The sequence below is a fragment of the Prionailurus viverrinus genome, chromosome B3 (assembly GCF_022837055.1).
Source record: "Prionailurus viverrinus isolate Anna chromosome B3, UM_Priviv_1.0, whole genome shotgun sequence".
Lineage (NCBI taxonomy): Eukaryota > Metazoa > Chordata > Mammalia > Carnivora > Felidae > Prionailurus > Prionailurus viverrinus.
The window spans coordinates 133,839,754-133,863,088 of record NC_062566.1 but is presented as its reverse complement, the minus strand read 5'-3'; the positions used below and the strand labels follow the sequence as shown (position 1 = coordinate 133,863,088).

The following is a 23,335-nucleotide window of genomic DNA, read 5'->3' as shown; positions in this document are numbered from 1 at the left end:
GAGAGCGCAGTGAGATGACAATGTACGGAAAGTTCCTTGGGTGCTCCCGGCACCTTGGTGAGTGCTCCAATGATAGCATTGTGTAGCAGGAGTTGTTAAATGTTCCTGTCATGTTTATTTATCGTTGAGAGGGATGGAATGTGAGCGGGGGAGGGGCAGAGAGAGAGACAGACAGACAGACAGACAGAATCTGAAGCAGGCTCTAGGCTCTGAGCTGTCAGCACGGAGCCCGACGCGGGGCTCGAACTCACGAACCATGATATATGACCTGAGCCAAAGTTGGATGCTTAACCGACTGAGCCCCCAGGTGCCCCTGTTCCTGTCATTTTTTTAATGTTTATTTATTTATTTTGAGAGAGAGAGAGAGAGAGAGAGAGTATGCAAGCAAGGGGTGGGGCAGAGAGAGAGAGAGAGAGAGAATCCTATGCTGTCAGTGCAGAGCCCAATGCGGGGCTGGATCTCACAAACCGTGAGGTCATGACATGAACCGATATCAAGAGTTGGACGCTTAATCAACTGAGCCACCCAGGTGCCCCTAAATACCCCTGTCTTGAGTCCCATTCCCCGGACACGGCAGGAAAGAAAGCCAGCTGTAGAGTTGGCGGGCCCAGTGTGGACATGCTCTGACCAAGAGTCTCTTGGGTTACCGCTAATAAGGTGGAGAAGAGCCACTGGGATGTCTTTATCTTCGGCAAAAGGGCAGACGGTCGGCTGTATCTCACACCCCCTAAACACACACATACACACACACGCGCGCACACACACACACGTAGGCCTTGAAGGCCAAGGGCAGCCTGGGCTGGGGACCTGCCTAGGTGGTGACCGTCCTCCCCCCCCCCCCCAGGACAGAGTGGGCCTGCTGGAGCAGGTGACCCGGGAGCACGAACATTTCCAGGCAGGCGTGGACGAGTTCCAGCTGTGGCTGAAGGCGGTGGTGGAGAAGGTGAGCAGCTGCCTGGGGCGGAACTGCAAACTGACCACCGAGGGCCGTCTCTGCGCGCTGCAGGTAAACTTGACCGCGTCTCTACCAGAGGGGAAATGCTCAGCTACTGGGCTTCTGTGTTGTTTATGTACTGGGATGTGCTGGAGGCCCCAGGGGATACAAGAGCCACGGCACGCAGAGCGCACACGAGGAGACGTGTGGAATCTAGCGCAGTAGGTGTGGGGCCTCGGCTGCTTTACAGAAATCGCCGAGCCAGCGGGGCATTTGGAAACCCAAGGTCACAGCAGCGTGGTCTAGACCAGTGGGTCTCAAATGGGGGACGCTTGGCAACGTCTGGAGACATTTTTTGGTCGTTACCACGGAGGGCGGAAATGCTATTGGCATGTAGCAGGTAGAGGCCAGATCGGATGCTATTATGCACCTTGTGACGGGCAGGACAGCCCCCCCAACAGACCTGTCCGACCGCAGGTGTCCTTACCGCGGGTAAGGAGCCCTGGTGTAGGCATCAGGCCTGCAGTGGAGACAGGCTTGGTCCACTCCGGCCTTCCTGAATGGCTGTGACCTTGAATGAGCTTCTGACTTCCTCCATAAAGGGCCTGTTAGAGTATGTGCAGTGATTCGGGGACTACTTTATAAACTTTGCCACAGATCTACAGCACCTGTACCATTTATTTAATATTTGTATGTAAGTTGACTCTTGTTTAAAAACCAGTGACTAACGACATCCCACCCCCCAAAATCTTATGTGAGTAGTGTGAGAATGTTCGTCGGAACTTTATTTGTAATAGTTCCAAACTGAAAACACCTCAGATCTTAATCAGCAGAGTGTTGGATTCACATATTGTGGCATGGGAGAGAGATATCGGCGATATAGATATAGATATAGATTAGCTATAAATCACATGTCCATGTCGTATCTATATACAAAGGAATACTACTCACAACAAAGAAGAATGAAGTGCTAAGACCTACGACAGCATGGAAGAATCCAAAAAACATGACGTGGAAAGAAGCCAGTTTCAAAAGATAATATATCCAATGCTTTCAGATACATGGAGTTCTAGAATCTTTTGGGATGTTAGAAATGCTCTATATTTTGGTAACAATGTGCACTACGTGGGTGTGCATATTTCTCAAAACTCTTTGAATAGTAGTGCTTAAGGTCTACGTATCTTACTCCATGCAATTGCGCTGCGACAAAAAAGGAAAATATTTGGAAGGCACCTGCAAATAAAATAGACTTGCAGGTGCCTACATAAATTTTTTAAATGGAAGACTAATGAATATTTGTATGAAAGGAAAAGTTCTGTCATTGTCGTGAATGGAAAACCGCTGTCACTCGGCATTCGTAGATAACCCTACAAATAAATATAACGAAACCCAACGGGGTCGTTAGGTTCTATTTGGCTCCATACTTCCTCCAGCTGAAGGCTCCCAGCCCGAGGCTGCCTCTGTCTTTGTTAAAAGGGAAGATCAACAAACGTCACAGAGGGTGAAAGGCAGAAACACCCAACCCAGATTTTCTCCTCGACTTAATCAAGTGGCCGTAAAAGTCGCGGGAAGGGAATTACATCCTCTTGTGGCAAGTCAGTGTGATTAAGGTGGACAGTCCACCCCTTGGAAAGGCGCGTCTGGCTCTCATCTAGGAGTTTGTGTTTAGCATGACATTCCAGGGGCTCTGGAAAATGCAGCACGTGATGTCTTTTTCCCCTTGTACGTTTCCCCATCCGTCCATCCCCCCCCCCCCACCCCCTTCAGGACATCGCCGGCGATTTTCCCCGGGGTAAGGAGTCATTGAGGAGGCTGGAGGAGCAGGCTGTGGGCGTCATCCAGAACACCTCTCCTCTGGGCGCGGAGAAGATCACCGAGGAGCTGGAGGAGATGCAGAAAGTTCTGGACAAGCTGCGAGCCCTCTGGGAGGAGGAGGAGGAGCGGCTGCAGGGCCTGCTCAAGTCCATGGGAGCCTGTGAGCAGCAGAGGCGGCAGCTAGAGGCCGAGCTGGGAGAGTTCAGGAAGGACCTTCAGAGGCTGGCCGAGGAGGGTCTGGAGCCCGCGGCGAAGGCGGGGACCGAGGACGAGCTGGTGGCCCGCTGGAGACTCTACTCGGTAAGTGGGGTTTGGCTAAGACAGGGACCGTCCAGGTGACATGTGTACCTCGGAGCTCCTCTTCACGGGGAGAGAGTCATGCTAAGCTTTAACCACGTTTACTCTGGGCCTTCTAGATCTTTGGTGATCTAAGTTCCCTGGGTGTAGTACACAAGTTGGGTGTTTGTACCCATCTTCCAGATGAGGAAACCGAGGCCTGGAGAGGTTTCCCTTACCCTCAACATCCCCAGGATCACGTGAGGAGTCTGTGGGTAAATAAGACCAGAGGTGGCTTGCCTTTCGGTCTGCCATTCCCTTGACCCGTGGTGGGATGCGGGGTGGACTGCTTGAGCCCAGAGCAGGGAGAGTTAGGTCAGAGGGAAGGTTCTTCGTGTAGAGACGATGGGGTTCTAGGGAGACCAAGCCAACGGTGCCCATCCTGGGAGGGCGGGGCGGGTTCCAACCCAGACACAACGTCCGACCAGAGCACGGTCGCCTTCCTCCCACGCACGTGCACACCCGGGAGGTCTGACTTACGGACAGAGAGGTTTTTTTTCCAACAAGGGTCAACATCCTCCCTCACGCCTATCTTCACTTACTAGCTCAGCGGGTTAGCCCCACGTCAGTGCCATCAGGGAAAATGTTTTCAAAGAAAAGCTACCCGGATCCCACCTCCGCTCTGCATTGTTGTTCTGTTTTTCTCTCTTCCTTCCGATGCTTGCCCAAATGCAAACATATTTTTTGTGTGGGTAGAAAGAAAGCAGTTACCCTTTAGGGCTCATTGAGCCTCGTAGTAGACGAGGTTCCACTGCGGTGATCAACTTAGCGCAAAGAGAACTACTTCCTGTTTCGGACTGTCCGCCTCAGCTCAGGAGGAGCTGGCGTGTGCAGCGGCCAAGGGCAGGGGGACGTTGGGGTCAGACTGCCTGGGTCCAGATCCTGCTCTCTCTTCTTGCTAACTGGGCGGCCTTGGGAGAAGTACTTTAACCTCAGTTATACACGGACGGGGACGAACCGCTGAAAACTCAAAAAGTGCTTAGCAGAGCACCTGCCAAAGTCGATGCTCGGAAAGTACCGGCTTTTACCACAAGATAAGGGATAAGGGTCACAAGGTGCAAACTCGGGAGCCAAGGCCCGGAAGGCCCTGCCACCGTTCCACCGCGACGGCTACTTGTCTGTGCCCAGCTGGGTTTCAGGAAGCCTTTCCTGAGGCAGAGCCGACCCCATCCCTGCGGAGGCTCTCTGCCCGCCCCGATGCCAGTGGCCCCTCAATTATGATCAAGCCATGACTCACCGAAATCGGCGAAAGAGAAGCTTGGGATTTATCACTGAAGCCTTTGGTTCTTAAATGAGCATTCGCACAGTGGCTGATTGCACTTATGATGTGGTTTATAGCAAGGAGCAGACACCACGCCTGCTCCAGCCCAGCCCTCGGAGTGGCTGGGTGCCCTGGGATGAGGCCAGGTCCGTGGCCGCCAGGCAGCCCGACCTGCTTTGGCTGGGAGCCCCCGTGGCCCAGCAGAGCAGGGGAAAGGTAGAGCACAGCCTTTCTCTCTTGCACCAAAAAGGAAATTTGGACTCTTCCCTCTTTTGAGAAACAGGCAAAGTTCGAAGAAGCGGGTGGTGTCAGGACCGCGGTTGAAAGCGCGACTTGTAAAGAAAGCATCTGTGAGATGGGGCGCCTGGGTGGCGCAGTCGGTTAGGCGTCCGACTTCAGCTCAGGTCACGATCTCGCGGTCCGTGGGTTCGAGCCCCGCGTCAGGCTCTGGGCTGATGGCTCAGAGCCTGGAGCCTGTTTCCGGTTCTGTGTCTCCCTCTCTCTCTGCCCCTCCCCCGTTCATGCTCTGTCTCTCTCTGTCCCAAAAATAAATAAACGTTAAAAAAAAAAAAATTAAAAAAAAAAGAAAGCATCTGTGAGAGATGCGTTCGTCTTTAAAACCGACATAGCAGGGTTGTACTTACCCAGACTGCGATGTGCCGAGTGCTGTATAACCCTATGCGGGGGGAGGGGGGGCGGGCACTGCCACGATCCCCTTTAATATATGGGGAAACTGAGGCACTAAGGAGTTTAAGACTTGCCTGTGGTGATGCACCCTACAGGTGGAGGCGGGGGTCTGAACTTAGCCCCAGACAGTCTGACTCAACATGACATGCCTCTAACTGCCAGCTCAGACTCCCGGTTTTAGGAAATTAGCATAAAGAGAGTCAAGGACCAGGAGTGAGGACATCGGGGCTCAGTCTGGCCGTGACCACCTCCTGATCTCTCTGCCGACAGTCCCAAGACCCTTCCACACGGAGAACTGGGGGCCGGGGGTGATTTGTGACATCCTTACGCGGACCAGGCCGGGACCGTTCGTGCACTTCAGGGAGACTTTCGGCAGCCGAGGTTGAACTCAGAGCAGTTCTGTGGCTAAAGCAGAGTCCATCAGAGTGGCCTCACAGAGCGCCCCCCTCGGGCATCCCAGCGATCCAGAAACTAAAGACGCCTCCATCATAGGTGCAGAAATGGCACGGCTGGACTGGAAGGGGCCCCTCTGATTCCATAAGGAGGCAGCTGTGTCCAGAGAGGGGCAGTCCTTAGCCAGGCCAGCACAGTGGGCCAGCAGCCTTCCCGCTGCGGTCCCCAGATGGTCCCTCCCTGGTCCCTGGATATTCCAGTGACCCGCACAGCCCCACATTGACGCGTGACCTCTCTGTGGTCCGCACGGGCCTTTCTCTTGAGGCAGCCCGTGATCCTGGTCCTCACCGCAGACCCCTGCCCTGCCTGGGCCGAGGGCCTGCCTGTCTGTAGGCTGGCCAGCCTTCCCGGGCGCTCTGGTGTGGAGTTTCTTTGTGAATGGTTTGGAAGGAGCCGGTTCACACGCACCGATCGTGTCCTCATCTTCTATGAAACCCTGTACAGATTTCATCACAGTTCCCTAATAATTGAATGTGGACAAGGATAGTTTTGAGACTGAATAAGACCGTCCGGGCAGATTCCATCTTCTGTTGCCTCTAGAGTGTGCCAGCCTGCCACTGACCGCTGCTTACGATCCCTCTGTCGGAACTCGCTCTCCAGCTCCAAACTGGTGGCGGTTCACCTGTGGTCCCTCCATCACCGAGCGTGGCTGGAGCTGCCTCTAGTCCCTGTGAATGGGGGTCTGGACCAAGGCACGAGGTTGCACGTGGGGCAGCTGGGGAGGGGCTCGGCGAGGGGTGGGGGTGGCCCCATCTTACCAATGAGGGAGCAGCCCGAGGTCGCATGGCTCAGAAGGGGTCGAGGGGGGTTTCCGGCTCAGCCCGTCATGCCAAAGCCAGGGCACTTTCTGCTGCCCCATCTCGCCTCCTAGTGAGCGTGGCACCTGGCAAGAGTCCAGGCCAGGGTCAAACTCTGCCCTTCCCAGGGCAGCAGGAAGGGGCCGTGTCTGGTGTCAGCCCCGTGGTTTGGGAGTGCTCAGCACAAAGCATCTTTAGATCACTGTTCCCTCTGGTGCTGAAGAGTCACGTGAAGAGCCAGAGCTCCCTGTCGGGTCCGCCATTTACTTGCTCTGTAACCATCGGAAACTCTCAGGTGGCATTTCCTTGTGTAGCAAATGGGGACGTGGCGGATGCCTTCCTAGGCTCTTGGCCCTGCTTCGATGAATGGGACGGCCAGAGCACTCAGCACGGAGTTGATGTTCCCGAGACACGAGTTACTTGTATTATTAGGTGGAGGCACTCACGGCACCACTGGGAGGCCAGTGATCGTAGAGAAGAGCCGGCTCAGCGAGAGCAAATGCTGAGTTCGAGGCAGGAAGCCGGAAGCAGGAGAGCGGGCGCCGAGCTCCCAGGGACCCCAGTCCCTGCCCTTGGTGACAGTTTTCTCCCAGGCTAGCCCACTCCCACCGGCCATGCCCACGCCCCGTCACCCAACCTCCCGCGCCCCTCTGGTTTCCTCCCTGTGCTGCAGGCGACGCGGGCGGCCCTGGCCGCGGAGGAGCCCCGGGCGACGCGGCTGCAGGCCCAGCTGAAGGAGCTCGTCGTCTACCCCCATGACCTGCAGCCGCTCTCTGACAGCGTGGTCGCTGCTCTCCAGGAGTACCAGAGGTACCCGGGCAGGCTGGGGGCGGCGGGACTCGGGCATGCCTCGAACCTGACGCTCACGGGGCCTTCCAGCCTCATCTAAAGCCATTTCTGGGAGGTGCGCTTGCTTCCTCTTGCGACCTGCTAACTCTTGCGCCCCTCCACGACTGGCATTTGGTTCCCAGAAGGAGGGCTGGACTTGGCTGGGTTCCCTGCTGAGTGGCTCATTCACTGGTTTCCGTTAAGTCTCTGGGCAGCTTAGCCCTGGGGAGGGGTCCACAAGTAATGGCCCAAAGGGAGGACTTTGCAGCGGTCACCCCCACCCCCCCCACCCCCGCCCGGCCTGCACGTGGTGCTGTGACAGCATCTTCAGACCGGCCTCTACCTCCCCCTTGGGCTCTGGGCTCAGGCAGAGCAGGGGGCTCCAGTTTCCTGGCCGAGCCCAGAACAGTGGGTCAGGTCTCCACCCCACGTGTAGGGTTGCGGTCTGTAGCTACCGTGGCTGCGTGGTTGTCCCACTGCCGGGGGGCCCGCTGTCCCCGCCTCCGGAGCACCTCTTGTCCCTCTGCCTGACCCAGGGGTTCCTTCAGACCGAACTCAGGGGCCTCCTCCCTTGCGATGTGTCTGTACATCAGAGCAGGGGCCCAGATCCCCCTGGGGGGCACTCAGGTGGTGGCAGGGACCCAAATATCCCGTGCACAGGGTAGCCAAGGGTGTTCCCTTCCCTCCAGCTCCTCTTGGTGAGGTTTTCCGTGCTGGCCATCTATGACCGGGTGCTGGACATCGTATCTGAAAGATTATTTCTAACAAATGATTTGGATCTAGGATGATGGGTCTCTTACTCAGGAAGGGAGTTTGCTTTAGCTTCTGCACAGGTGCCTGGGGGTAGGCGGTTCCGGGCTAGGGGCTCCGTGATTCCTCTTCAAGGCCTGAGGTTCTCCGGCCACGAAGCTGGGCCGCAAGTCTGTCTGGGCACTGGCTGGCGCCCGGTGGGCTTTGATCCAGAGGGAGAGACCTCCGAGGCCCCAGAGCCACTCCCGGCAGCCCGTGGGTGGGGGAGAGCCCACCGTGGGGACGGTGGGTGCTGGGCTCCCTGGGGGTCTCGGGAGAGGCCTCAGTTCTGGGCTGACCCCGCTCTCTCCTCTCTCGGCCTCTCCGTGGCTCCTCAGCATGAAGGGGAAGAGCGCCAGGCTGCGCAATGCCACGGGGGCGGAGCTGTGGCAGCGTTTCCAGAGGCCTCTACAGGACCTGCAGCTGTGGACGGCCCTGGCCCAGAGCCTCCTGGACATCACCGCCAGCCTGCCGGACCTGCCCTCCATTCACACCTTCCTGCCCCAGGTCGAGGTAACTGTGAGCCTGCCAGGAGGGCTGACCGGTGCAGGGGGGCGGGGAGGAGGCCAGCAGCCAGGCGTGACGCCGGAGCCGTTCTTCCAGGGAAAGGCGTGTCCCTGGATCCTCCAGGTATCTGGGTAAAGGTCACTGCACCCTGCCTGGCAAGTCTTAAGTTTGCACAGGAAATGTTACCATCGTCCTCAGTTCCTGGGTAGAAGGCAAAGGCTGGTCCCTGGTGTCCCCCTAGGACTTGCTACTGACCCTCCCACAGTCCGTCCTTCAGGACCCTCCTGCCGACGGTCCCCGGGTGGAAGCAAGAGCCGTTCTGAGAGAGAGCATGTTAGGTCATTCCCTTTGCTGCGTGCGTATCAATTGGGACGCATGTGGCAGAAATTCTGACCAACGGTAGCTTCAAACCCAGAGACTCCCAGGTGGTCCCAGAGCTGGCTTGATGGCTCAACAAGTGTCTTCCAGGACCCAGGCTCTTTCTGGCTCTCAGCCACATGTCCCCTCATGGCCCCAAGATGGCTGTCACCACAGCAAGCCTGCATCTTCACACGGACAGCATCTTGTCGAACGGCAAGGGGGCAAAAAGACTTTCTCCGTTCACCATTTCCAACAGGGAGGCAAACCCTCTCCCAGAAGCCCCAGCAGACTCTCCTTACATCTCATTGGCCAGGCCAGGTCACATGACCACCCCCTGACCCAATCACTGGCTGAAGGTGATGGGGTTGCCGGGATTGGTTTATACCAATCGTAGAGGTAACCCTGTGTTAAAGTGATCAAAGAAGACAATTTAGATGATACAAACAAACTTTATTTAACACTTCATGAAGTGGACAGCCTCCTTTTGGAGAGCTGCAAAATGGGGCAGAAGGCGGGAAGGTTTAATAGGATAAAGAATAAAGAAGGAAAAGACAAATAGAAAATATCTGACTGGCTGAAGGTCAGCCTTGTTTGGGGTGAGAAGGCCCAGGGTTGGCTTGGTGTTTGGGCATCGTGGACTGGATATCCTGCGTTTCTGGCCAAGTGGAGCATTTACAGGGACTGGAAACTTAATCTAAGTTTCGCTTTGTTGCCTTGGCATCTAGGGGAGGAGCAGCCCCATCCCGGGCCTAGAAATTTATTTCAGCACCTGTAACTGGGCGCTTTGTCACCCAAACAGAAGTGCGGGCCGTTCGGTGATCAAGAAGGAGGAATGCGTGTTGGGTGAGCGGAGGGCCGTGTCCGTGGCAAACGCCAGTCAATATGGCAGCTCTGACTGGCCCGTGGACGCTGCCTTAGGGTTTCCTGGAGCTCTGAAGTCCATCAACTTTGGGGTCTAGGGATTCTAAGACACACAGAGTGGGAGGAGACACAAAAGCGTATCAGATGTAAGCCTTATTTTACATTAACTTTCATTCTGGTTATAAAAGCCATGCCTCCGTGGAGAACGTAAAGGTTTGTGAAGAAGGCAACAAAAAGTGCCCACGGTCCCCCACGCCGTAGGAGCCCTGTTAACACGCTGAGGTACACGACATCACGCTTTCTATCTGACCTGGTATTTCCGGGGAGGCCCTTGAACCAGGACTGGCCTCTCCTCACCCTTGAACACGCTGCTCAGCCACACACAAGGGTGCCTGAAGTTTGGAGTGTCTGCTCTTGGGATTTTCCACGTGGGGCTCACGCTGGAACAAGGGTTTGTTTTCTCTGTCCGTATTTCTTCATTTGCAGGGCTTAGCCTTTCCTTCTGGGGTTCCTATGGGCCTCCTTCTCCCATGCTCTGAAAGATGACTGTCCATCTTTTTTTTTTTTTTTTTAATTTTTTTTTTCAACGTTTATTTATTTTTGGGACAGAGAGAGACAGAGCATGAACGGGGGAGGGGCAGAGAGAGAGGGAGACACAGAATCGGAAGCAGGCTCCAGGCTCCGAGCCATCCGCCCAGAGCCCGACCCGGGGCTCGAACTCACGGACCGCGAGATCGTGACCTGGCTGAAGTCGGACGCTTAACCGACTGCGCCACCCAGGCGCCCCTGACTGTCCATCTTTTTGAGGAACTTCTCAGGGCTCCCCAAAGGTGAATCTTACATGTGTCGCAGAAATCTACTTTAGGTCCGACAATCCCAAATATACCCTTCATACCTGATGAAAACCCATCTAGCCGTTTCCATGCAATCTTGTCACCAATAGACAAAAGCTTTCACTAATTCTTTGCCATTGTTTGCGTATTTGGAATCATGTTATAGAGCTGTGTATTCTGATATTTTCAGTTGGCACTTACAAGCTTCATTTAAAATGGTCCCCGGGGCAGGGGGGTTGCCTGGGTGACGCAGTTGGTTAAGCGTCGGACTCTTGATCTCCGCTCAGGTCCTGATCTCACAGTTTGTGAGCTCGAGCCCCGCATCGGGTTCTGCGCTGACAACATGGAGCCTGCTTGGGATTCTTCCTCTCCTTCTCTCTGCCCCTCCCCTGCCTGTGCTCGCTCTCTCTCTCTCTCTCTCAAAATAAATAAATAAACTTAATAAAAATAAAATAAAATGGTTCAGGAGGACAGTCCAAGATGGCAGCATAGAAAGTTCCTGAACTTAATGTCCTCCCATGGATACACTGAATCTGTCGCTACGTATGGAATAATGCCCTCTGAAAAAGACCTGAACTGTAGCAGGATAGCTGCTTCCATCCAATGGTAAAAGGGCTTCACTGAGATGCGTCAGAGAGGCAGAGATGCTGTCTGGCCAAAAAATCTCACCCCCGACGCAGCGACCCGCCGTGAGGAAGGAGCTCACAAATTTGGAGCTTCTCCTCGAGGAGTGAGGGGTTTGTGCCCCACATCAGGCACCTGACCCCTGGGACTTAAAAATAAAACCTCAAGGGGAAAAAAAAAAAACAAAAACCCTAATGAAATGGAAATAAGTAATTTACCCGATAAAGAGTTGAAAGTAATGGTCCTAACGATGCTCACTGATCTTGGGAGAAGAAGGGATGAACACAGTAAGAACTTCCCAAAAAACCCCACGTAAACAATAAGAAGGTACCAAACAGGAGTCACAGAACTGAAGAATGCAGTGACTGCACTGAAAAATACACTGGCGGGTTCAGCAGCAGACTCGAATCCAAAGAAGGGGTCGGTGATCTGGAAGACAGGGCAGTGGAACTCACTCAGAGCAGCAAGAAGAAAAAAAGAATTTGAAAAAATGCAAATAGCTTAAGGGACCTGTGAGGCCACATCAAACCGAATAACATTTGCATTGTAGATGTCCCAGAAGGAGAAGAGAGGGGAAAGGGGGCAGAAGACTTATCTGAAGAAATAAAGGCTGAAAGTTTTCCTAAACTGGGGCAAGAGACAGACATCCAGGTCCAGAAAGCACAGAGATGCGTGTTCAAACAAGACGAACAAAAAGTGACCCATACCAAGATGCATTATAATTGAAATGTCAAAAGTTAAAAACAAAGATAGAATCTTAAAAGTAGTGTGAGAAAAACAATGTGTTCCATGCAGGGGGACGCTCACAAGACTACAGGCAGGTTTTTCAGCAGAAACTCGGGACCGACAGTTTTCCAAAGAAAACATACAGGTGGCCAACGGGCACATGAAAAGACGTTAACGTCACTCATCAGCAGGGAGGTGCAAACCAACACCACGATGAGCTATCCCCCCACACCTGTTAGAACGGCTAAAAGCAAATGGCAAGAAACAACGAGCATTGGTGAGGACGTGGAGAAAAGGGAACCCTGGTGTACTGCTGGTGGGGATGTAAACTGGGGCAGCCACTGTGGAAAAACAGTATGGAGGTTCCTCGAAAAATTAAAAAGAGAACTGCCATGTGATTCAGCGATTCTACTTCTGGGTGTTTGTCCAAAGAAAACAAAAACACCAATTTGAAAAGCTATATGTAAAGAGAGCCCCATGTTCATTGCATCGTTAGTTACAAAGCCAAGGTATGGAAACAACCTAAATGTCCACTGATGGGTGAACGGATGAAAGAATGTGTGATTATGTCTATGTCTATATCTATATCTGTATCTGTATCTGTATCTATATAGATATATATAAAGAAATGCCACTCAGCCATAAAAGAGAACGAAATCTTGCCATTTACAATAACATGGTTGGACCTTGAGGGCATCGTGGTAAGTGAAACTAGTTGAACAGAGAAAGACAAATACCACATGATCCCACCTCTATGTGGAATCTAAAAACCGAAAACCAAACCCGTAGATATAGAGAACAGAATGGAGGCCTCCCATGGGGAGGGGTGTCGGGGGTCGAGAAAATGGGTTAAAGGGGCTCAAAAGATACAAACTTGCAGTTATAGAATAAATAAGTCACGGGGATGTCATGTACAGCATGGCGACTACAGTCGATATGGTAGCCCCTCGTAAAAGTTGCCAGACGAGTGAATCTTAAAAGTTCTCATTGTCAGAAGGAAAAAAGAAATTATAACTTTGTGTGGTGACGGTCGGCCCTAGATGTATCATGGTGATCATTTCGCAGTGTGTACAAATATCGAATCGTGTCGCGCATCTGAAACTGATACAACGTTACGTGTCTGTTATGCTTCAGCTAAAAAAGTTTTAAGAAAAAAGATAAAATGTTGCCGAAAAGTCATCGCTTTAAATGGCTGCACAGTATTTCGCAATATTTTTTGTTCCGTTCGTATGATATTTAGGTTGTTTCCAGTATTCCTGGTCATAACTTGTCCATGGTGGATATCTATGTACACAGATTTTGGTCTGCATTTCTACTATTTTCCTCCTCATTTTGCTGACGAGGGACCAGAACCAGAGAGAAGTTAGGGTGTTTGTTCAAGGTCGGGCCACTCCAGAGGCGGGGCTGAGGCCAGAAGGGCAGGCTCTAGACTCTCATCTTATGTTTCTTATTCCTGCCGTCACCCTGGGTCCTGGGAACAGGGTTGGCATTTACAATGTGGCAGTTTTATTATCATTTGACTGTTGAGGAAACCATGTCCCAGAGAGGGAAAGGCACTGGTTCAAGGTCACACAGCGACCAAGTGGCAGAGCTGGCTTTGACCCAGGTCTGGTTGACTCCACGGCGAGTGCTTTTCCCGCTAGATCAGATTGCATTTCCATCCCGTCCTTCCCACGGGGGGCAGAAAGCTAACCAGGACCTGTGCCAGGCGGGCGGGAGAGGTTCCGTCTTTCTAGAGTGTGACTCAGGACTCCCCGGGGCCGGAGTTTCGCGGATCAGTGGGTTGGAACAGGTGGGCAGGACTATGGCTTGTCCGTGCTCTGTGCTGGCTGGGATCACGTCTTGCGTTGCGCTCACGAGCCCTTCCCGGGCCGGATGGACTTCACGGGCCAGGCTCGAGCCTCCAGCCCTGTTTTTCTTGGCTCAGCTCCTGCGCCTAGCTAGCCTCCGAGTAGCCTATCAGACCTGCAAAGTTCCTCTAGGACTAAGGCATCAGGCCCCAGAGCTGGGCATGGCTGAGATGCTCATTTCCAAGGACGACTGTGACAAAGTTCCAAAACCAGATGGCTTAGCGCGATGGCGACTCACTCTCACACAGTTCTGGAGACGACAAGCGCCGAGTGAGGAGGGCCGCGCCATCTCCGAAGGCTCTGGGGACCATCCTTCCCTGCCTCTTCTAGCTCGTGGTGTCGACTGACAGGTGTTGTTGTTCGCTGGCCTGTAGACCTGGCCCGGCGATCTCGGCCTTTGCCGTCACCTGGACAGCTTCTCCCCACGTGTCCTCGCGTCGTCTTGCTTGGTGCCTGTGGGTCGGGGTGCAGATTTCCCTTTTGAAGAAGCGCACCGTCCTAACTGGATTGGGGCCCACCCTCATGACCTCATCCCAACTTGACCGTCTCCGTAAGGACCCTGTCTCCACATGCAGTCACATTCTGGGGCAGTCGGGGCGGGGATGCTGTGACTTCACATCTTTTGGGGGGACGCAATTCAGCCCGCAGCAGCTGGTTAGACGGTACCAGAGAGACAAGCCGTCTGTTACTCTGTGTTCCCTGCGGGCTGTGCGCCAGGCTACAGGCTGCATGGGCACCGCCCCCTTTCAGCCCTCACGCCGACCCCGGGAGTTGGGCGTGGCTCTGCCTGTTCTGCAGATGAGGAAACTGAGGCTCAGAACTACCCAAGGCCTCCGGATCGCAACTTCTCAGCCTGAACTCTTAACTGCTGCACTATTGTGTCCAGACTTTCTGGAAAGGGAGTGAAGGGCACCCTCCCTAGCAAGGGGCTTGTCCTCTCACACCACCTGCCCCCATCGCGGGGGATGCCAGTTCGGCTGTGCCGGCCATGTCTAGGCTGCCCTTCCTCCAGGGGCCCCCTCTGCTCTTCCCGGGCTCTGGCAACACGGCCTGCTCTGGGGAGGCTTCTCGGATTTCCCCAACTAGGGGCGTTCAGCTCCGCCTCCAACACCCAGAGGGCTCTGTCGTGGACACTTGAAGGGAGATGATCACTTTCGGCCTTGGATCGCAGGTACCTACCTGGGTTGGGGTCTTTGTCCCTTCCCAGCCCTGTGCCCAGCTCGGTGTCTCAGTAACATCACCAGGGATAAAGCGGAAGGACTCTGGACAGCCGAACACAATTCCCTTGGCCTCCGGGACCCTGGGCCCTCAGATCAGCAAGGCGTGCTGACCCCAAACAGCTCGTTAGTCAGCAGAAGCCAGAGACTGGCACAGGGCTTTGGGGCAGGAAGAGTGAGTGTAGGCTGGGGGTGTGGTCGGGGCCTGCTTCCTGGAGGAGGCGGGCCGGGGCCATGCAAAGGCCCAGGGGGCCAGCTGCTCATCACGTGAGTCTCCCTTAGGTCCCTCCTTCACCTGGCACCTCCATCACCTGCACATCACGATTCCACTCAGATGTCACCTCCTCTAGGGAGCTTTCCTGAATTCCCACGTGCTCCCATAGACCCCTATGTCCCAAACAGCACCCAAGGGGTAGCCCTACTGCTGTCGGTGATGGGGGATTATCGAGTAAAGGATCCAACTGGTTTGGTTCAGGTGCAGCCGCAGTGTGGGCGTCGATTCTGGGGGGACGGCTGGGGGGGGGGGCAGGGGCGGCCGCAGTGTGGGCGGTCGATTCTGGGGGGACGGCTGGGGGGGGGCAGGTGTGGCCGCAGTGTGGGTGGTGGATTCTGGGGGGACAGCTGGGGGGGGCAGGTGCAGCCGCAGTGTGGGCGGTAGATTCTGGGGGGACGACTGCGGGGTGGGGGGCAGGCAGTCAGGGGCTGCTGTGATCCAGGTGAGCGAGGCTGGGTCCGCCGTGGACACCGGCAGGGGGGATGGCTGGACAGGAGGTACAATCTTGCCTGGGCTTTGGTGATAGGATAGAAGTAGGGGGTGAGAGAGGAATCAAGTTGACCCTGAAAGTCAGGGCCTCCCTGACGCGTCCCCGCCAGCCCGTTCCTCCTGGCGTCCGCCGCTTTCTCAGTTCCAGGCACGCAGGTGCGGCGTCCCGGGGAAGTTGAGGCAGGACCGATGTGCTCTTGGTACCGCTTCCCAGCCCGGTCCCGCCCTGCCCTGCCGTGCCCTGAGGGTCACGGAGGCCTTGTCCCCTGTAGGCGGCCCTGGCAGAAAGCTCGCGCTTGAAGGAGCAGCTGATGATGCTACAGCTGAAGAAAGACCTGCTGAGGAGCGTCTTCGGCCAGGACAAAGCCACGGCCCTCCTGGAGCAGGTGGCGAGCTCCGTGCGGGACAGAGACTTGCTGCACAACGGCCTCCTGCAGAGGAAAAGCAAGCTGCAGGTGGGTGTCGTGGCTGCCGTCCTGGGGGACAGCCTTCTGGGGAGGGAGTCGGGAGGCCCAGACTCCTCCCTCGGCCCCACCACTTGTCACCGGGTGGCCTTCCCTCGCCCTTTGTCCCCGGGGTCTCAGCTCCTCATCCGTGAGCCGGTGCGGTTAACGTGCGATCCTTCTAACTGGCATCCTGGGCACCTGCTGTGCCCACCCCTGCCCCTGAATCTCCCTCGACACTGCTCCCTCGACACTGGAACTGTCTTCCTGAGGAAGCCAGGGTTGGGGGGCGGGGTGGGGGGACTGTCTAATGAGAAAATGCAGAGAAAATTGCCTGTGAACTTTCGACCACCTAGAGCCGGAAGCTAATGTTATTAGGAGCACATTTCTGAATGACTGCACTAAATCGAAGGGGTAACGTGGCATGTCAAGGACGGTGTGTTCTTTTACGTAACAAATGTTTGCCGAGCATCTGATGATGACGATGACATAACTCTCGGGCACTGGGAGGGACCGGGCCCTCACTGAGAGCTCCATTCACATCCGGGATCTCATCTCCCCCAAGTAGCGAACGTTTAGCAAATCCCCTAGGGTTTGTGTGGCAGACAGTCTCGGCTGCGGCTCCTCGGGTCTACCGAGGCTTGAGAGCGGCTAGAAGTGAATGGGCGTGGCCGTATCCCAATAAAACTTTATTGACAAAAACAGGCCTCTGGCGGGATCTGGTGTGTACGTATTAGGAGATGCAGTTCTGTGCTAGGGAGCAGAGCAACTGTCACGGTGAGGACGCCACGGTGATTCCAAGGAGGGGCGTCCAACCCCAGCAAGGGCTCCGGGAAGGCTTCCTGGAGGGGGTGATGCCCGAGTGGATATGAGCCGGCCGGGAGAAGGCCGGAGTTTGGTGGTGAGTGGCCGGTCGTACAGGGTGCCTGTAATCTGTGTGCTGTCCGTTGTGTGTCTCTGCAGAGCCTGCTGGCTCAGCACCAAGATTTTGGGGCTGCTTTCGAGCCCCTACAGAAGAAGCTGTCGGACCTCCAAGGCAGGGTCCGAGCTGAGAACGGGCTTCAGCAGGACCTTCCTAGGAAACAGACCCAGCTCTCCAGGTTGCAGGTAAGGGCTTTGTGGGGCCCGGGTGGCCCCGTTCAGGTGCTCAGCTGCGTCTCTAGGCAGCTCCCCTCTTGTGGCAGTAACTGGCAAAACAGCGGCCGCCGAGCCCCTCGCCTGAGGTCTGACCTTTTGTCCAGATCTCTGCTAGATTGATCTGGTGGCTTCTGGCCTCTGCGGGACCTTTAGTACCTGCAGACGGCGAATTCTTGAGCCTCAGGAAAAGGTCAGCTACACTTCTGTTTACTCTGTCGCTGCCAAATGTCATGTTGGTATTCGGTTTTAAAATTGCTCTGCTCTAAAAGTGTTCCTGATGAGTACCGAGGCCTTCAGTTAAATGATCTGATTTTGGAAGCGAGAATAAATGTGTTAAAACGCAGGCAGACTGTCCGTAGGCAGATTGGTCAATAATGATTGGCTGGATAAGGAGGTTGCAGGATTTTAAATGCGTGTGATACAATTACCCTGTTAAAAGTCAAGCACTTTTGACTTCATACGTACATTGAGAGGGTTCTTGGGAAGACGTTAAAAATGGTGTGTCCGGGGGCTTTAAAACTGAAGTTGGGCGTGATTCTTCACGAGGAGAGGGGGTCATCAGGTAAGAATCCAGGCGGGAGTTTGACCCCCGCCCCCCTCCCCAGAGATGCCTTCCAGGCCGTAACCGTTTGTTTCCAGGGTGTCCCAGACTATTTCTGTCTCCTTTTAAGAAGTCTCACCAGCTCTGAGAGTAGGCCCATCAGATGGCCATATGGTGCCGCCACTGGGGTGGGGGAGCCCCATCTTGCCGGGACCTTCCCAAGCTCCCCCACTCGGAGCCCCCCTCCCCCCATCAGCTCCCATGACAGGAGATAAACGGGACGGCCACACTTGCTCCTTTTTGCTGCAGGGGCTGCGGGAAGAGGGGCTGGACCTTGGGGCACAGATGGAGGCCGTGAGGCCTCTCGTCCAGGGGAACCCCACCCACCAGCACAAAATGGAGCAGCTTTCTGCCGACTACCAGGCCCTGCAGAGGTCTCTGGAGGTAAAACCAGGCGCCTGGGATCCTACGCTCTCTGCCTTTTCTTCCTGCATTCCTTCAAACCTTTCTGTTTTCTTTTTCCCTTCCTTTCTTCCCTCACTCACTCATTCAGCAGATGAGTAGTGAGCATGTCCCCTATGGCGGGGGGGGGGGGGGGGGGGTGGTTCTGGGCCCCGAGGATGAAGGCTGGCACCAGGCCGACAGCCAAAGCCCCGCTCCCCAGGGTTATATTCCAGTGGGGAGATGGACCGTGAGCCCGCAAAACAACAAACTCATATACAATTCCAGGTGTGCCCGGAGGCCAAGGGACAGAACAGGCTAACAGCCCCGGGTGCAGTGGGCGTGGGGGTAGGTAAGCCACGTTAAGAGCGGGTTGAAAGTTGCACCCCGGGGGCTGGGAGCCTCCTCTGCGGCGCCCTCTAGTGGCCACCCGGGCCCTTTGAGCCCTGGGAATGGAATGGGGGGGGGGGGGGCTGGCGCAGGCTTCTTCAAAACTGGCCTGAGGACAAATTTAAGTGATTCAGATGGGGTCCCGGGAGTCTGCATTTGTAACAAGTGCCCTGGGGATTGTGGAGCCGCCTCTCGGGCAGCCACACCTCAAGAAAACCTAGGCTGGGGGCACCTGGGTGGTTCCGTTGGTTGAACGTCCGACCCTTGGTTTCCGCTCAGGGCATGATCTCACGGTTCGTGAGTTCGAGCCCCGAACTGGGCTACACATTGATAGCACGGAGTCTGCTCGGCATTCTCTGTCTCCCTCTCTCTGCCCCTCCCCTGCTCGCGCTCTCTCTCTCTCCCCCTCTCTCAAAATGAATACACTTTAAAAAATAAAAAAGAAATTAAAAGCCTTGAGCGACACAGTAATAAAAGGGGGACAATGCTTCCTTGAAGAAGTGTTTAGGCAATAATTAAAGAGCGCGATTGAACTGGAATGTTAGCGTTCTGCAACCGCTAATCATACTCAGTTAATGCTTATTAACTTATTAACTATTATCACGATCAATCTGGCTCATCATTGGATAGAGGCATTAAAGCTGGTGTTTGCTGTTTCTCTGGGCTCTGTGGGCCCCCAAAGGGCAGGGATGGTGATTTCCTAGTTCTCTACTCCCCCACCTCCACCTTGAGACCACTAGCTGCTAATTTATTAGGTGGAGTTAAATCAGTTCATCTAGACCTCACTCATCGCTTAGACCAACGGGACTCCCTCGGTGGAGCCACGTTTCCTGGAAGCTCATAGGGGGTTTTGGTTGCTGTGACCATGATAGAACAGGGGTGACCCCTGCAGATACAGGGAGAGGGACAGGTGACCTCATCCGGCTCCCACAACGCAGAACTGCCCCACCGCCCACAAGATTTCCTGAGCCACTCAGGTGCCCCACTCAGGGCTTTTTAAACCTAGTAAGTTCTAATAAGTCCTTTCCCCACAGCCCAGGCCATTTTCCCGTCTCCCCCCGGGGGAGACAGACCCCACTAAGCAATCGGAGGCCGTTGAAAGCATTGGGGTTGACATTGGTGCATGGGGACATGGGCTATGGTAGCGACAGTGCGGAGAAGTGGACTTTTAGGTAACTGTTCAGGCTCTCATCACTGGTTTGTGGCAGAGAGTTGGGACGCACCCTCTCTGTCTCCCCAGTTCTAGGGGGCCTGGTGTCCAGGGGCGGGCGTTAGCCGGTGTCTGGAATGAAGGAGGGCAGGGCCTGTGGTGGCCCAAGCCAGGGGTCACAGCCAGACCCTGGGGTCTGACTGGCCTGCAGCGGGTGGGGAGAGAGGGGCTCAGAGGGCCCCAGGTTGGGTGACCAGGAGCACAGGCCCCTTCCTTACCTGACGACGGAGAAGAACAAGGCCCCAGCCTGAGAGCTGGGAAGGGCTGACCCAGAGGAGAGGGGAAAAAAGCAGGACCATTTTCAAAAACTCTCTATCGAAGCATCATCGTATGTAGAAAAGAGAACATCTCCCCTGTGCGGTTCGATGCATTTTTAAAAACTGGACACATCCACGTTCTCAGCACCCAGATCATGACACAGAAGGACACTGGCTCCCCCAACCCCCAAGCCCCTCGGGGCCCCCCCACGGCCACTCCTGGTGCCTGAAGGCAACCCTGATGTTTGACTTGGAACACCCTGGGTTGGGTTTGCCTGACTTTACACGTTATTTTAATTGAATCGCACAGAACGGTTTTCTGTGTGTGTCTGGCTCCTAGCTGTCCACACGCCGGCTGTAAATTCACCCGCAATGCTGTATTATAATGACTGTTGCATAGACCGCTCGTTCCTGCTGTAAAATATCCCAGCGTGTGAATATACCTCAACATATTCATCCATACTTCTGCTGACGGGCACTCGGGTGCTTTCCTGTCTCTTCCTGTTACAAGCGACACCGCGTGCAGGCCTTTTGGTGACGATACGTTTGTATCTGTTAGGTGTCTACGCCCAGGGGCGACAGGGTTGGGTCGTAGGGATGCCTGTGTGCAGTCTTAGTAGATACTGACCTCTGGTTTCCCCAAGTGGTATATGATTTACACCCACGCCAGTGGTGGACAGGAGCTCGTCCACACCCTCGTCCAGACATGGTAACATCCACATAAAAGTTAAGAAGGCTTAGCGGCACTTTAGGGGCACCTGGGTGGCTCAGTCGGTGAAGCGTCCAGCTTCAGCTCAGGTCACGATCTTGTGGTTCGTGAGTTCAAGCCCCGCGTCGGGCTCTGTGCTGACAGCTCAGAGCCTGGAGCCTGCTTCGGATTCTGTGTCTCCCTCTCTCTCTCTGCCCCGCCCCCGTTCATGCTCTGTCTCTCTCTGCCTCAAAAATAAATAAACATTAAAAAAAATTTTTTTTAAATAAGAGGCTTAGAGACACTTTAAACCAGAGGTGGTCTTGCCAGAGTAAATCCCTGTCCTGTGTACAAGGGAGGACCAGCGTCTCACGTTCCCGCTGGCTGGGAAGCCCTGGGGGCCGTCTTGCCCCAGGGAAGGTCTGGGGGCCCTGCAGGATGGGGTGGCCCGGGGTCCCACCTTGCCTGCACTCAGAGCGCCCTGGGCCCCCTGGGCTGTGCTGCAGGACCTCATGGACAGGTGTCAGCAGAGCGTGCGGGAACATTGCACCTTCAGCCACCAGCTGCTGGAGCTGAGACAGTGGATCGCCGTGGTCACCCAGAAGCTGGAGTCACACCAGGAGGAGGCAGGCCCGTGGGACGCCCAGTCCCGGGAGGTCGAAGTCGAGGTGGGATGGCTTTCCCCACGGGGATGCCCGTGCCTTCACTTACATCCCCAAAAGCAGGCTTGGGAGGCCAAAGAGCCCACACTGGGGAATAAGAGACCCCTGTCCCAAGAGCTCACTGAGTGTGTGTGCGTGTGTGTGTGTGTGTGTCCTTCAGAGGCTGCTGGCTGAATTCCCGGAGAAGGAGGCCCAGCTGCCCCTGGTCGAAGCCTATGGCCGGCTGGTGATGAAGAAGTCTTCTCTGGAAGGGGCTGCTCTGGTCCAGGAGGAGCTGGAGGAATTGGTGCAGTCGTGGCAGGCTCTGAAGCTGCTGGAGGAAAGCCTGCTGAGGTGAGGGTCCCCCGCTCCGAGCTGGTCTCAGGCGACACCCCCGTTTTGCCAGGGGGAGAGCTCAGCGGGCCCGTAGAAGCATGGCGTCAGGTGCCCCCGTGTATCTCCAGTCTGGCCCAGGGGCGATTCTAGCGGGAGCAGTGGGAGCAGGGAGGTGTCCCGGCTTGGGGGGGCGGGGTCAGCCTGCAGCCCCTCCTGGCTTGGGCCTCCCCCGCGCCGATGGGCGTGTGCACTTTAACGGCAGGGTGACGCGGGTCTCAAGTAGGGAACTGGAGCCTTGGGAAGGTTCTGACGAACCCGAAGGATGGTCACTGACTTGCGAGGCCCAGAACTCGGCTCCTACCCCGTGGTGCCCCCAGTCTGTTGCTTCTGTGACCCGGGGAGTCCCCATCACAGCGCCACGCTGACTGGGCTGGGTGTCTTCTCAGCCTCATCAGAAACCAGCAGCTGCAGAGGACGGAAGTGGACTCGGGGAAGAAAACGATTTTCACCAACAACATCCCGAAGACTGGGTTTCTCATCGATCCCGCGGAGCCTCTTTCCGGGCGTCACCGCCGGGTGAGTCTGCCCAGGGGGGGCCTTCCAGGGAGACGGCAGACCCGGAGGGAGGGACGGTGGGTGGCCTTCCCCCAAGCCCCCTCCCTGCCTGCGGCCGCGTGCTCAACTCAGGACTTGGCCGTGTCCTCTCCTGGGTGTGCTGCTGGACAGAGGGACTCAGAGGCCCCAGACCCGGGCCAGGGGGAAGGTCAGAAGTGTCGCTTGGGCAGACAGGTCCCCACCCCTCGGAAACCTCGCCCCTCGCAGGGCTGACGGCTTCCTGCTGGCCCCACACTGCAAACTGAAATCGCGCGAGAGGGGTACCTTTTTTGTGTGTCATAAGCCGCATTCTGTTCAAAAGAACTAACCCGACCATCTCGTATCGCTCACCCCTTCTCCTGACGGCTTTTAAAAAAAGGAACCGCGTTGAAAAGGCCCATCCTTCCCTGTCCTTCGAAAATGACACCTCCACTCCCATTCTCCCATGTATCCTTGTGTCACCCCTTCCCAAATCACTGAGCGTTACTGTGCCCTGGGGCCCGCACTTGGAGCCGGGGTGCAGCCGGGAGTGAAACAGAATCGCTTCCAACCCGCGGGAACTTTCTTTTTTTTTTAATTTTTTTTTTTTCAACGTTTATTTATTTTCGGGACAGAGAGAGACAGAGCATGAACGGGGGAGGGGCAGAGAGAGAGGGAGACACAGAATCGGAAACAGGCTCCAGGCTCTGAGCCATCAGCCCAGAGCCTGACGCGGGGCCCGAACTCCCGGACCGCGAGATCGTGACCTGGCTGAAGTCGGACGCTTAACCGACTGCGCCACCCAGGCGCCCCCCGCGGGAACTTTCGACCCAGCGCAGAGCTTTGCACGCGGTAACGTGCACCCCGATCGTGGGAGAACGCACCTTCCGATCAGCAGGTCTGGGGCGGGGCCCAGGATTCTGCATTTCTGGAAGCTCCCGGGTGGCGCCCATGCCGCTGGGCTTCGGGGCACATTTTGAGGAGCGAGGAAATGGGAACCGCAGGCAATTAAGTCAGGGTTTACAGGAAGCGCAGTA

At 55.5% G+C, this 23,335-nt stretch overlaps 1 protein-coding gene across 3 annotated transcripts in view; it reads left to right on the top strand.

Moving 5' to 3' along the window:
- Positions 1 to 23,335, top strand: part of SYNE3 (spectrin repeat containing nuclear envelope family member 3) — a 90,458-nt gene that overhangs the window by 51,631 nt on the left and 15,492 nt on the right. For all 3 annotated transcript variants that reach the window (XM_047863841.1, XM_047863840.1, XM_047863839.1), the window contains exons 5-14: positions 845 to 1,006; positions 2,702 to 3,049; positions 6,957 to 7,093; positions 8,239 to 8,413; positions 15,914 to 16,096; positions 17,048 to 17,191; positions 18,072 to 18,206; positions 21,255 to 21,416; positions 21,571 to 21,743; positions 22,172 to 22,301. In XM_047863841.1, the coding sequence (XP_047719797.1) occupies positions 845 to 1,006; positions 2,702 to 3,049; positions 6,957 to 7,093; positions 8,239 to 8,413; positions 15,914 to 16,096; positions 17,048 to 17,191; positions 18,072 to 18,206; positions 21,255 to 21,416; positions 21,571 to 21,743; positions 22,172 to 22,301 (1,749 nt within the window). The remainder of the gene's footprint in view (positions 1 to 844; positions 1,007 to 2,701; positions 3,050 to 6,956; positions 7,094 to 8,238; positions 8,414 to 15,913; positions 16,097 to 17,047; positions 17,192 to 18,071; positions 18,207 to 21,254; positions 21,417 to 21,570; positions 21,744 to 22,171; positions 22,302 to 23,335) is intronic.